This window comes from Ranitomeya variabilis, chromosome 1 (genome assembly GCF_051348905.1).
Source record: "Ranitomeya variabilis isolate aRanVar5 chromosome 1, aRanVar5.hap1, whole genome shotgun sequence".
NCBI classification, from domain to species: Eukaryota; Metazoa; Chordata; class Amphibia; order Anura; family Dendrobatidae; genus Ranitomeya; species Ranitomeya variabilis.
Window position 1 is genome coordinate 251384667 of NC_135232.1, and position 14351 is coordinate 251399017.

The 14351-nt window shown below is 42.9% G+C and overlaps 1 protein-coding gene across 12 annotated transcripts in view; it reads left to right on the plus strand.

The window, feature by feature from the left end:
* The window catches only part of LOC143812727 (E1A-binding protein p400-like), a 220183-nt gene that overhangs the window by 185912 nt on the left and 19920 nt on the right, over positions 1–14351 (plus strand). For all 12 annotated transcript variants that reach the window (XM_077293327.1, XM_077293337.1, XM_077293331.1 and 9 more), the window contains 8 exons: positions 4532–4741; positions 5504–5549; positions 7762–7871; positions 7962–8160; positions 8261–8415; positions 8500–8727; positions 9766–9931; positions 10874–10995. In XM_077293327.1, coding sequence (XP_077149442.1) covers positions 4532–4741; positions 5504–5549; positions 7762–7871; positions 7962–8160; positions 8261–8415; positions 8500–8727; positions 9766–9931; positions 10874–10995 — 1236 coding nt within the window. The remainder of the gene's footprint in view (positions 1–4531; positions 4742–5503; positions 5550–7761; positions 7872–7961; positions 8161–8260; positions 8416–8499; positions 8728–9765; positions 9932–10873; positions 10996–14351) is intronic.

The window sequence follows — 14351 nt, forward strand, 5'->3', positions numbered from 1 at the left end:
GCAGACACAAAGCATCTCAAATAAGTCTCCAAAGTCTGATTAGTTTGCTCGGTCTGGCCATTTGTCTGAGGATGAAATGCAGAAGAAAAAGACAAATCAATGCCCAGCTTAGCACAAAAGGCCCGCCAAAACCTAGAAACAAACTGGGAACCTCTGTCGGACACAATATTCTCCGGAATACCATGCAAACGAACCACATGCTGAAAAAACAACGGAACCAACTCTGAAGAGGAAGGCAATTTAGGCAAAGGCACCAAATGAACCATCTTAGAAAACCGGTCACAAACAACCCAGATAACCGACATCCTCTGGGGAACCGGAAGATCAGAAAAAATCCATAGAAATGTGCGTCCAGGGCCTCTCAGGGACCGGCAATGGCAAAAGTAACCCACTAGCACGGGAACAACAAGGCTTGGCCCGCGCACAAGTCCCACAGGACTGCACAAAAGAACGCACATCACGTGACAACGAAGGCCACCAAAAGGACCTACCAACCAAATCTCTGGTACCAAAAATACCAGGATGACCAGCCAACACAGAACAGTGAACCTCAGAAATCACTCTACTAGTCCATCTGTCAGGAACAAACAATTTCCCCACAGGACAGCGGTCAGGTCTATCAGCCTGAAATTCCTGAAGAACCCGCCGTAAATCAGGGGAAATAGCAGAAAGGACCACCCCTTCTTTCAGAATGCCGACCGGTTCAAGGACCTCAGGAGAATCAGGCAAAAAACTCCTAGAAAGAGCATCAGCCTTAATATTCTTAGAAACCCGGAAGATACAAAACCACGAAATCAAAACGGGAAAAAAACAGGGACCATCGAGCCTGTCTAGGACTCAGCCGTTTGGCAGACTCGAGGTAAATCAAATTCTTATGATCGGTCAGGACCACAATACGGTGCTTAGCTCCCTCAAGCCAATGTCGCCACTCCTCAAACGCCCACTTCATAGCCAACAACTCCCGATTGCCGACATCATAATTGCGTTCAGCAGGCGAAAACTTGCGGGAGAAGAAGGCACACGGTTTCATCAAAGAACCAACAGAATCCCTCTGAGACAAAACGGCCCCTGCCCCAATCTCAGAAGCATCAATCTCAACCTGAAACGGAAGAGAAACATCTGGTTGGCGCAACACCGGAGCAGAAGTAAATCAGCGTTTAAGCTCCTGAAAGGCAGAGACAGCTGCAGAGGACCAATTCGCCACATCAGCGCCTTTTTTCGTCAAATCAGTCAAGGGTTTAACCATGCTGGAGAAGTTCGCAATGAAACGGCGATAAAAATTTGCAAAACCCAAAAATTTCTGAAGGCTCTTCACGGATGTGGGTTGAATCCAATCATGAATGGCCTGAACCTTAACCGGATCCATCTCCATAGATGAGGGAGAAAAAATAAAGCCCAAAAAAGAAACCTTCTGCACCCCAAAGAGACACTTATCTTTGCTGATTTGGCAGAAAGGCAGGAGGAACCAGGCAGAGGTCCTACACCTCCCAACAACAATTGACAACTGGCAAGGACTAATGAATCCTGCACGCCTAAATACCCCAGTCAGAACTGCAATCAGCAGATACACCTGACCAGGACTGCAACTCAGGGGCAACTGCATTACCACCTACAACCACCGGAGGGAGCCCAAAAGCAGAATTCACAACAGCCGTCTAGGACACTTAGGACAATTGATCAAGAAGTGGTCAGACTGGCCGCAGTAGAAACATAGACTTTCACGAAGGCGATGCTCCCGGCGCTCATTGGTCTCGCGCCACTGAACGGAATCAATTTGCATGGGCACCTCCTCCACCTCCCGAGAGGTTTTACCTGCAGGCTCTTTGGAAGGAAGGGAAAAGTTAGAAACACGGTTATTTGCAGCAAATTTCTCCTGCCTACGCTCAGTAAGGCGAATGTCTATGCACCCACAATGCTGTATAAATGTCTCTAGCTCTTGTGGTGACTCAGAGCGGGCTAGTTCATCTTTTACAATACTAGACAGACCCCTTTTAAAAATAGGCAATTGTGCATAACTGTCCCGATTGGTATCTACCGCCAATCTCCTGAATTCAGTGGCATACTCAATAACAGAACGTTTAGCCTTTCGTAAAGACAACAAAGCAGATTCAGCGGTTGCACGGTGATTAGGGTCATCAAACATTAATGCCATAGCGGCCAAGAAATCATCCAAGTCATTAAACTGTGGGTCACGAGACTCAATCATCGGATTCGCCCAGGCGAGCGCTCATGAGGTCAGTAGCATTATTACACACAATACTTTGGATCTATCAGTAGGAAAACGGTCAGCATGCACATCAAAATATAGCATACATTGATTCACAAAGCCACGAAATTTGTCGCGATCACCATTAAATCTGAATGGGGGCAACTTAGGTGGGCTAGCTGGTGGCGGTTGCCCAGAGGGTAAAGTCACTTGTGCAGCTATTTGCGTGCTTATGTCCTGAAAAGCCCGTCCATACTGGGACTCCATGCCAGCAAGTTTGTTTTCCTGGGCTGCCATGCGGTTGCTCAAGTCCTGCAAAGTCTGTCCAAGCACTTGTTGATTGAGTTCAAAGCTTCCAAACTTCTTTTGCAGACCTTCCACATCTTTCTGCAGTGATCTAATTATGGATAACACCTGCTCTAATCTGCTTTCTGCAGTCATTGTTCCAGCAGTCTCCTTTTTTTTTTTTTTTTTTTTTAGGCTAGAGTATCCTGTAAAAATTATAGGGGATAACTCAGGAGACTCTTTGCGTGGAACAAGACAACTACAGGACACAGTTTTATAAGTGGTAAAGTCTATATTATCACACGGTGATTCAAACAGGTGCAGAGAGAAACTCAAGTCCACAACACTTGGTGCAAATAATAAACGCAGCTTAGCAGTCTTCAGAGAAAAATGCAATCAAGCAGAAAGTCTATGAAGCACAGTTATTCTTGAGGATTCTTGACATGAATAAATCCTTGTCTTAGTCCAGACACAGATAGATATGCTTATAGGCAGTTCAAATCATATCTTAGCTCAACCAGGGAGCAGAGTAGCAGATCACCACACAGGTTCACAGGAGCAGGTGTATAGCCAGGGAGTAATCAGAGGTCAGGAGCTGGATGCAAGGCAGAATACTCGAGCACAGACTGAAGGCTGGGGTGGAGTTTTATAGCAGGAAGACACAGTGCACATGAGACCAAAGACGCCATCTTGGAAGAGGGCAGTAATGCACAAAAGGTCCTGACACATGGGTCTTCCAGCTAGAACAAGACCCAAAACATACTTCAGAACTCTCCAGCGCTTTCTTTCCATCTATTTCTGGGTGCTTCTTGAAGTGGTTTGCAAGGAGTCTGGAGTCAAGTTCCATTGAACACGTGTGGAGAGGTCTTAAAATTGCTGTTGGGGGAAGACACCCATCAAATATTAGAGACCCGGAGCAGATTGCAAAAGAAGAGTGGTCAAAAATTCCAGTTGAGAGATGTAAGAAGCTTATTGATGGTTACAGGAAGAAATTGATGTGCAACCAAATATTAAGTTGAGGGTGCCATCATTTTGTCTAGCCCATTTTTGGGGTTTTGTGTGAAATTATGTACAATTTGCCTTTTTTGTGTAATTGCAATAATATTCGGGGAGGACTACTTAATTTTCTGAAACAATTTCAAGGGTGCCAACAATTTTGGCCATGACTGTACTTCGTAGTCACGAGCCTGCTGTTCCCAGCACTGGCACCAGAGAATCCTCACAATGCAGGCGATGACTTGTAGCCTAAGGCCGGACAACCCCGTTAAGGTGTATTTTGCTGTATACATTCATATACTGATATCCCCCCCCAATAAACCAGTGCGCAAAATATACTATGTTAGAAAGCAAATTCTGTGGAAAGATATGGCCATAAATTAAGTAAAAAAGTTCCCATAGTCCTAGTACAGTAAATTACCGTAGATATTAGAAATGTTGATGATTTCTCAATATATGCCATTATGCCTTGTCGATCAATACCACTTAAAAATAACTTGTTACTGTATCTCACTATACAAAATGTATACTTGGAGGATAAAAATGAAAAGCACAAAATAAAATTTTTTATTGCATCCTTAAAAGGGTTAAAGCAACTGTTTTGAAGACCAATTTATCAATTTCTTACTGGTCTGTTTGGAATGAACCAATAGCTGCCGAGCCCCAACATGCTTTTTCACCTTCAGTGTCATACAGCAAGGAGTGTCAGATAGACTGGTTGTCTAGAACACCCTGCATGACAGACCCATCCTTTTAATGGGTATTATCTCATAGGCAACTATTCCATACAACCCAAACTGCCCTTTATTAACATTAAACTGCATTCATAACAGGAGTTCCATGCCAGTGTCCACATCTGCAGGGCTAATCGGATACTTCTAAAAATATTTGATATAAAACATCTTTAAAGTGCATGTAGTAGGTAAATATTAGCATGGTCTTTTTCATGCGATTAGACTACCAGCCAGGACCAAGGCATAACCTAACTACATGGTCTCTATAGAAGTGTTTGTGCCTGTGTTATTAATCGTTATGTATGTCCAGGCATTAGTGGAGCAGCACCACCGGGCCCAACAACAAGCCGGTCCTCAGGGTGCACAACAGCCATTACAGAATGGGCAACAGGCTTCATCCCCAGCCGTACAACCTGTCCAGGCCCAGCCTCAACAAGTGGTGCAGCAGCAGGTTGTCCAACAGCCGCAAGCAGTAGTTGCCAGTCCTACTGTTACAAATGTACCCACCACCGCAGTCCTGGTAAGCTGTAACCATACCCATAGTTCTGTAGCTTTCCTTACTTACGATGTTTTACGTTCTTCCATATAAAATATGCTCTCTATAAGATTATACCTTAATTTGATGTTGGATATAAAATGTGCACTGGACACAGGCAGGAAGGAATACTAGTTACTCTAGTAAGGTCACTGACGATAACCAGGTAGTGCCCAACAGCTTCTTCTTCAGCTAGATCCTATATCTGCAAGATCTAGTGCATAGAGAGGTACTGAAGCTCATGATGTAATGTCCAGAAATTACCGTCTTGGCTTTATCCTTTCCTCTCTTTTCAGTGTTAAAGGGACTATGTCAGCACAGAATGACTGTTCAAATCAAGTACAGGCGATCGATGCACCCTTTGTGGCCAAAGTAATAAGTGCACTCAATTATTTAATTTTTCACTCCATCCCTCCCCCTTATTTGATTGATAGCTTTGGCTTTATACAGCCAAAGAAGGGTAGAAATGGAGGAAAAACAAGCAGGTGAGAAGTTACACAAATATTTGACCCACCATGATGCTCCGAGCGTCTGTACTTGCTTTAACAGTCGTCCTGCACTGACAGAGTCCCTTTAAGCTCAGAATAGTGCAGTACTATTATTTTTTCAAACACTATTTTATAACATTTAAATATGCATATCTGTTTCAGAAATAAACTGTTCTGTTTTTGTAATATTTGATAGAAACAGGAAATGTCTGTTGACTGTTATTCTGTATATTCCATATCTCTGCTTGTGTTTGTACAGGCTGGAACCATTAAGACGGCAGCGACAGGAGCAAGTATACAAGCGGGTAAGATACTCAATGATTTAACAAGGTGTTGCAGAAAACTTAAGGGTCCAACTCTCTAACAAGCTTTACCCCATAGACAGCAATCGATATGTGCCGTCCTACTATTTCTACTGTGCCAGCTCAGCCATAATCCTGCAGCCCTGCCTCTGTTCCCTACTATCAGTGATTAGCATAGGAAGGAAGTGCACTGGACTAGATTGATCTGTTGTGCAGCATAAGTATCATATATGTCTAATTATAAAAGGCTATAAATCACAAATGTACTTTTAAGGGGTGGCCCAGTTTAGAAAACCCATATTTATAGACCCTACCAGAGTTAAGGGGAACCATGTTATAGAGCAGGGGGAGCGGGGCAGATTGATATACCGTATATACTCGAGTATAAGCCGACCCGCGTATAAGCCGACCCCCCTAATTTTGCCACAAAAAACTGGGAAAACTTAATGACTCGAGTATAAGCCTAGGGTGGGAAATGCAGCAGCTAATGGTAAATTTCAAAAGTAAAAATAGATACCAATAAAAGTAAAATTAATTGCGACATCAGTAGGTTAAGTGTTTTTGAATATCCATATTGAATCAGGAGCCCCATATAATGCTCCATACAGTTCATGATGGGCCCCATAAGATGCTCCATACAAAATACGCTCCATATAATGCTCCATAAAGTTTATTATGGGCCCCATAAGATGCCCCATATTAAAATATGCCCCATATAATCCTGCATAAAGGTTAATTATGGCCCCATAAGATGCTCCATAGACACATTTGCCCCATATAATGCTGCCCAAATGTTGATTATGGCCCCATAAGATGCGCCATAGAGACATTTGCCCAATATAATGCTGCACAAATGTTGATTATGGCCCCATAAGATGCTCCATAGAGATATTTACCCCATATAGTGCTGCTTATACTCGAGTATAAGCCGAGAGGGGGACTTTCAGCCCAAAAAAGTGGGCTGAAATTCTCGGCATATACTCGAGTATATACGGTATATTTTTGTGAGAAAAGATTCAGTATAATCTATGATTTAATCGTCTGCTCTTTGTAGGATTTTCAGTCCAGTGGGCGGTCCTATAAGTGAATGACAGCTGACTCTATATACACAAAAACAGCTGTCAGTCAATGATTGGACCGCCCACTGGACCCAAAATCCCAGAAAGAGCAGGGGTGGAAACGATGAAAACACAGGTTATACTCAATCTTTTCTCACAAAACTATGTATCAATCTGCTCCGCTCCCGCTCCTCTATAACATGGTGCCTGCAGATTGGACTGCATTTTCACGGGGACAGGTTCTGTTTAATAGAGAGGGGTCCTGTGTTCAGGATCCTCATCTCTTTGTCAGAGAGGAGATTGGTTATAAAGAGATCTAGGATGCTCTACATTATAATAATAAATCAGAGTGTGATGCTTAAAATGATTCTGTCAAGCGATTCATTCTGCATAAACAGCCGTGTCATGGATCACATCCCTGGTGCACTATTGCAGCCAGATATGTTTCTTTGGAAAATACACTTTGAATATCTGGCCGGCTCTTCCCAGCACTTATGCAGCTGATTGACAAGTCTCTTCCTATGTGCTTGCAAGGGACAGAAGTGTCAATCTCCTACAGTGATGCTGGGGAAGAGGCTGGCCAGTGATGGAGCCAGAATAGTCTGGAATCCATCTATGGTCCCCAGTTGGATCTTCCAAGTATATCATGTTTGAAATTCTGAAGCACTTCAGAGAAAAATAATACGTTGGGTTGCAGTCATGTGGTTGGGCAGCAGGAATCACCAGACAGGTTTCTTTTCATTTCCTGTAATGGCGCTGAAGTGAAATTGACCACTTACTACTTAGTTTATCCTCAGTCTGCAGTGATCAAATGCAATCTATCAGCTTATTGTCAATGGATGCTTATAGCCAGCAAAGATCATCCAAGGTCAGGAACGTTGACCATGCCAAGCTTTCCTGTCTGTGGGGACTCGGGAGAGGTAGATGGTGGCTGAATCATTCTTCGGCTGACAGCTGTCTATTCTCTATGGGGGCTTTAAACATTTCCCGTTAGGTCTCCGCTGCAATGTTGTCTTACTCTACAAAGTAGCACATCACATAGATGCTCAAATCTCCATTACTGGGTTTGTCCTGATGGGTTCTCTTAAAACCAACAAAAAAGAAAGCCTTCTTCCTTGGTAGGATTTTTATTTGTATCTGGTCTCTTTTTTGTACAGCTGCTGTTAGTGGAAACGTCATAGTAAATACTGTTGCGGGAGTTCCTTCTGCCACCTTCCAGCCCATCAATAAGAGGCTGGCATCTCCCGTTATACCAGGAACATTAGCCGTAAGTAAAAATAATAATAAATAAGCAGTTTACGTTTGGTTGGTTTGTAATAAAAGTCTGAAATGTAAAGTTAAACTGCATTTCTCTTAGGCTCCTGGTGGGGCAGCACAGGTTGTCCATGCCCAGCAAAGAGCAGTAGCCACTTCAGGGACATCGGCAGAGATGGTCACCATAGCAACAAACCAGGGAGTCCGAGCAGTGACTCCAGTGACTGGTGGTACTGTGGTGTGCAGCAGTATCACTCCTGTCCAGACACCGGCCCGTTCAATTGTCACTCAGGTGACAGCAGGTAGTGAATTATTTTATTCTATGTTTTACTTGTACTATTTTATTGTTTGAGACATTTTCTGGTTTTCTTGTCTTATTTCTTGTGTCCATTTCCTCTCCAGCCACAACTGCTGGGGTTCAGCTTGCTAGTAAAACCATTACTCCAGCCCAGTTCCAGCTTCTTCGTCAACAGCAGGCTGCCCAAGCACAGGTTCCCCAGATCCAGGCTCAGGCACAGTCGCCAGGACAAATAAAAGCTGTTGGGAAATTATCACAGGTAAGGTGGCTACACATTTTACTATTCCCAGTAAGTTACCGGTGCTTAGTAAATTAATTTTATATATTATTTTATTGGAACAAGGAACAACTACTCAAATTACAAAAGCAGAAAATGCAGCTCCCACAACAAACAACCCAGGCAGTATCTCAGCAGCCGCCTCCGCCAGGAGCCCCACAGGCAGCGCAAGCACAGGCGCAGCAGCAGCCAGCACCACCACAGCAACAGGCGCAGCAGCTCACTGCTGTTCCTGCACCAAGAGCCGGAGCCGTTCTCACAGGAGCGGTTACTAACCTGCACGTGGCTCGCTTGGTAAGATTTCATTTTCAAGGGGTTGTCCACTTTATAAAAATAATTTCTAGAAGTTGTGAAGTGCTATTGGCCGGACTTTAACCTGTATATGCGCTCATACATTACCCTCACTGTTCAGTAGACGGCTGCCTGTATATGAGCTATGTAAACATTATAAAGCTGTCTTCTCCTCAGCCATAGGAAGCAGGACAGCGTTGGTCATGTGATTTACCCATGTGTCGGTGAAATCCACTCTCTTCTATTGCCTTCTGAACTCCGAATAGTAAGGTATGCTACAGAGCTGCTTGGGGAAATAAGACAGCACATCAGGATGATGATGTAAAAAGAATGATTCTCTCTTTACTGATGCACAGGCAAGGGTTTTATACTGTCACAAAGAAAGAAACTTGTAGCCGAAACATGTGGCCAGCCCCCTAACTTCAATTACCATGGTCATCTTGTTTGCTATAAATGCTGGGGCAGCTGCTCTGCAGTCTTTACAAAGCTCATATATGAAGAGCTGCGGGCCTTCTACTGAGCAGCTGGAGTAAAGAACAAATTTGTGTCCTATCAAACACTTTCGGATCCTTCAGAAAAAAATGTTGTAATGTGGGCTACCCCTTTAATAAATGAGTTGTCAGTATACCTGTATCTATAGCCTGTACATAAGATATGCCATAAATGTTTGATCGCTGCGGGTTCCACTGCTGGTGGTGAACCAGTGGGGAGACTGGGAGGTGTCCTGAGAATGTCTTCTGTTCCCTCTTCTCCTCCTTCACCCTGATTCTGTGACTTTTGCATGGAAATATCTGTTGAAATCTATGAGAAGCAGCTGTTTCCATATCCTACATTAGATATACTTGGGCTGGAGATTCAGAAGAGGGCTTTATACCGAAAGTTTGGATTTCTGTATGTATTGTATATTTTTGTATGATTTTATATAATATTTGATTTTACTATTTCTTACTAACTTTTTCTCTCATTTCTTGGTTTTAAACTTTTTAACAATTTTCAAGTTTTTAAAGAATGTTTTTTTTTAATTGAAAATGCTTATTTAAGCTTCAGGCCCAGGGCCAAATTCAGGCCCAGCCAGGACAGACTGCACAAGTGGCCCTAGCAAAGCCTCCCGTTGTGTCCGCTGTTGTGTCATCCACCGGTGTAACCACACTGCCAGTCACCGTGGCAGGAATTAGTGTTGCTATTGGCCAGCCCCAGAAAGCTGCAGGTATGCTATGGATATATCACTTATATTTATCAGACATAAATGAGAAAAAAAATGATTTTGTAAAAACTACAGTGGGAGATTATCTTTGGAGGATCTGCTGCCATGTCGTGTAACCCCACTCCCACCACTTATTGGCAGCTTTCTGTCTATGCACAGTGTACACAGAAATCTGCCAATCAGGGCTGTGGGCGGGGTTACACAGAGCTCAGCATTCTGAGAACTGCTAGATCAGCTATGAGAACTGCTAGATCTGCTATGAGAACTGCTAGATCTGCTATGAGAACTGCTAGATCTGCTATGAGAACTGCTAGATCTGCTATGAGAACTGCTAGATCTGCTATGAGAACTGCTAGATCTGCTATGAGAACTGCTAGATCAGCTGCAGAGAAAACCATTTTAAATCAAATACAAACTACAAACAATCACACTGGCGCTGGGCTAACACCCTCCACGTGAAGCTGCAGGCACCTAGGCAGGGCTGTGTGCAAACCCCTGCCGAAAACAGTTAAATCGATGATACCAAAGATAAGGATGCCGCGCTGACAGAGTGGCTGGAACTCGTGTGGCAAATGAACTAAAAAAAAAAGAGGGTCAGTTCCCTCGAAACGCGTCGGGATTGGCCCCTGCTAGTGTCCATTTCTTGGACAGGTGACGTCACCTTTTAGCCACGCCCCTCACTCACCGCGCTACTGTTTTTTTGCCACACGAGTTCCAGCCTCTCTGTCAGCGCGGCATCCTTATCTTTGGTATCATCATTTTTTAATCAAAACTGCAGTAACCAGTAAAGTAAGACATTGATTGTTGGAATCAGGGTCTCTGCCCCTCTACATCATGCTGCTCTCAGATGAGGTAGCAAAAACCTTGTGACTAATCACCTTTAATAATGATGATTTAAAAAATAAAATAAATTAAAGGTCCTGACTTTTCTACTTTGCCCTCCAGGTGGGCAGACTGTGGTTGCTCAACCCTTGAATGTACAGCAGCTTCTGAAACTAAAGCAGCAACAACAAAAAGCCTTGCAGTCTGGTGCATCTGCAGGACAGGCCTCTGTGCAACAACAGAAGGTAAAACCTTCATGTTTTAGGTAGAAATGTATTATCTGTGTAAAGAATACCATTATCGTGGACAATATTAATACCAAATGACAAGAATACTTAAAAATAAAAACATCAAGAAACATTATTAACAATACCAAATGATAAGAATATCGCACAATAACAGTATCCCTATGTAGATTCTAGGGGACAGTCAGCAAGGAAAACACTTAAACAAAAGTGTATAGAGAATAAATAATTCTGTACCCAGAATCAAGTGAACAATGTAAAATTGATAAAATAAATTATCAGAAAACACAATACCCTAAAACTTAATGATTACAATATTGCCTACAAACAACAAAGACATTAAGAGCCACTATATACCTAAAGAAGGTTAATTTGTATAATAGATAACACAACATTAATAAAAGAATGAAATACAGCAATGTAAAGTAAACTCATAACTATCAACTATGACCCAAACAATGCAAATCAATGTAGAACCATTGACCTGGTTACCAAGCCTGAACCAAGTTCCTTCAATCGTTTTCCCTTGCTCCAGTATGACTTCCTCCAGCTATGATTTCTCTCTCTTCTTGCTTTGCCTTGCTTAATCCCTCCCTTGGCACACTTGGGTCTTTTGTACCTCTTTTTTGGGACTCCAGCTATGCACTTCTTCTCCCGACTTTGAGACACTATGATCAAGGCACACTGCATTCAAATCACAGAAGTAAGACATCTTGCAAGGTGGTATCATCCCCAATGTCTGTCCTACAGTTAGAAGATACTTGTGTTCTTCGGAGCTTTTGTCTCCCATCTGCATCCTGATCAGCACTTCTGAAGGCTTTTGAAATTATCAATTGACCCTGACTATACAGATTACAAAATGGTATACAAATATTTAATATATTTTAAATTTATATGTCTTATAATCTCCCACTTGTGAGTGAATGAACTTCTGATCGATTGTTCTCACAATCATCCCTAATGTTCCCAATTGAGTGTTAACACTGAGAATTTAGCTGACCTCTTTTTTGTTGGAAGTGATAAGATTACTGAGACAATCTAGATCTGACAACCATAGATATGTTGTGTTTGTATCTATTATTATCATATTCTCAGACACTTCTAAATGTCCTGTTTGTGACAACAGCTCCTTTATAGCTCTCACACCGCACGAACAAGTTTTATATATTCAATACAACAAAGTCCACACTCACTGCTCATAATTCACTTAGTTCACCAGTCCACCATATGTTGTCGTTCTGGACTCTCAGACATCTGTGGCTTTCATACCAGTTTCGAGAATCTCCTTGTCATCTGCTTGGACATTACCTGGCTGTCCTTATCCCTTGGTGCCCTTACACAGTTGAATTGTGAGGCTAGTCACTATTCACGGCAGACCGTAAGGCAGATGAGTAAGATGTTTCGGGGTCAATACCAAGAGAGTACGTAGATAGCCAAACGACAAGACAAAGGGATAGTAAGAACACAGACCAAAGGTCAAGCAGGAGAATCAAGCTAACACCCTCCTCAAGAAGCACAAACTACGTCTGGCAGGGATCAGGGGCAGAGAGCTCAGTAAAGTAGCTGGGCAATCACCAGAACACTGAACACCTGGAGAAAGTCCTGCACCTCCCAGTCACAGATTCGACAGCTGAACTGTCAATCAAGGCACTGACAGCTCAGCAAGCCCATCACAGGATTGGGCATCAAAGCTGTCAATCAAGACACAGACAACTCAGCAAGACAATTTCCATGGAACAGCATAGCAATCACTCACTAAATGGAGGAATCGTGACATGAGTCCATTTAACAGTCCATGTTTAGTCCATAATAGAAAACACGCACATTGTTGGACAGTTGGCTTCTTGTTTATGATCCTTGCAGTCATCATAAACGTAATCATATTCATATTCAATACAAAGTGAATGTGAGATGTCGCTTGGTTTCAATTAGGAAAACTTAAATTTTTTGTATGATGTTAAAAGATCATTTCTGAACTTACACGCAGTCCCTGGTTTACAAACTAGATAGGTTCTACAGATTTGTTTGTAACCAGAATTTGTAGGTTGGAACAGTGTCGGCAAAGAAACTAATACTCACCTCATCACTAACCTCTATGGCCAACCAAATGCACACTTTACGGTCCTCTTCTTTCCGCCATTGCCTGTCGCTTCTCTGGCCTCTCTATTATATGCCAGAACTTCTGTCTGCGTCCACTCCTTGGAAATAACTGCGCATCATAAGGACACAATCTGACCTTACAACAAGCAGTGACCTCTGGGGCCTGCACAAAGTTGGAAATTCAGGCATATAATGAAGAGGCTAGAGATGTGGCTCGTGATGACGGAAAGAAGAGGACAAGACGAGAGACAGTGAGCTGCAAGAAGGCCAAAGAGGTGAGTATTAGGTGTTATTTTTTTTACCAATACTCACCTTATTCCTCACCTCCGCAGTTGCCTTGCTGCCCGCCATACAGTCTTATTTTTTCTGCAGTCGCTTGCTGCACTTCTGGCCTTTTCACTATAGGCTAGAATTCCGTCTGCGTTCAGGTCTCGATGGTCACTGCGCATCAGAAGCTCACGGCGCATGTCTTGGCGTTGCCACTCAGTGACCTATGAGACCTGGACATGGCCAGAATTATTGCCTAAAGTGAAGAGGCTGAAGATGCGGCGTGTGACAGCTGAAGGAAGAGAACCAGACGGTTAACAGTGGTGAGCAATTAAGTGAGTATTAGTTTTTGTTTTTTTAAATCTTACGTTTGTAACTTGGAGGCGTACGTAAGCCGGGTGTTCTTAAGTCGGGGACTGCCAGTACAATAGAATCATGTATGACCACAACTCATACATAGAGACATGGATAGCCAAACATTTGTATACATTAATTGTGACAGACAATGTACAACACAATAGATAAAAAAAAAGTAAACCAAAGAAATCAAGATTGACTGCTGCTTACTATATCATTATTTAATTTTGCTGGCATTAAAGGAGGATCCTACCTGTTAAGAAAACGACTGAAAAAGACTGAGCCTTCCTTGCAATCTACCACATTTACAGAGAGGTGTTACTGCATACAGTACAATAGCCCCTTATTAGCCGCACAGTGTCAACCATGTAATTTTAGCTGGTAATTTTGCTCACTGGAGCCAATGGTACAATTGTCTCAGCCAATTGTTCGGCTGACAGCCATCTCAGTCGTTCGACCAAGCGCTCATATGTTCTTTATGAGAAAGTTGCCGACTGATACATTGGCCTGCGGCTTATCTTAGGGAGAACAATACAATCGTCAATCTTAAATCGTACACGCGTGATCGACATCTCTCCCAACCATTAGTTGGCTGACACTCCATACACATTAGACCGTCGGCCAAAGCCATA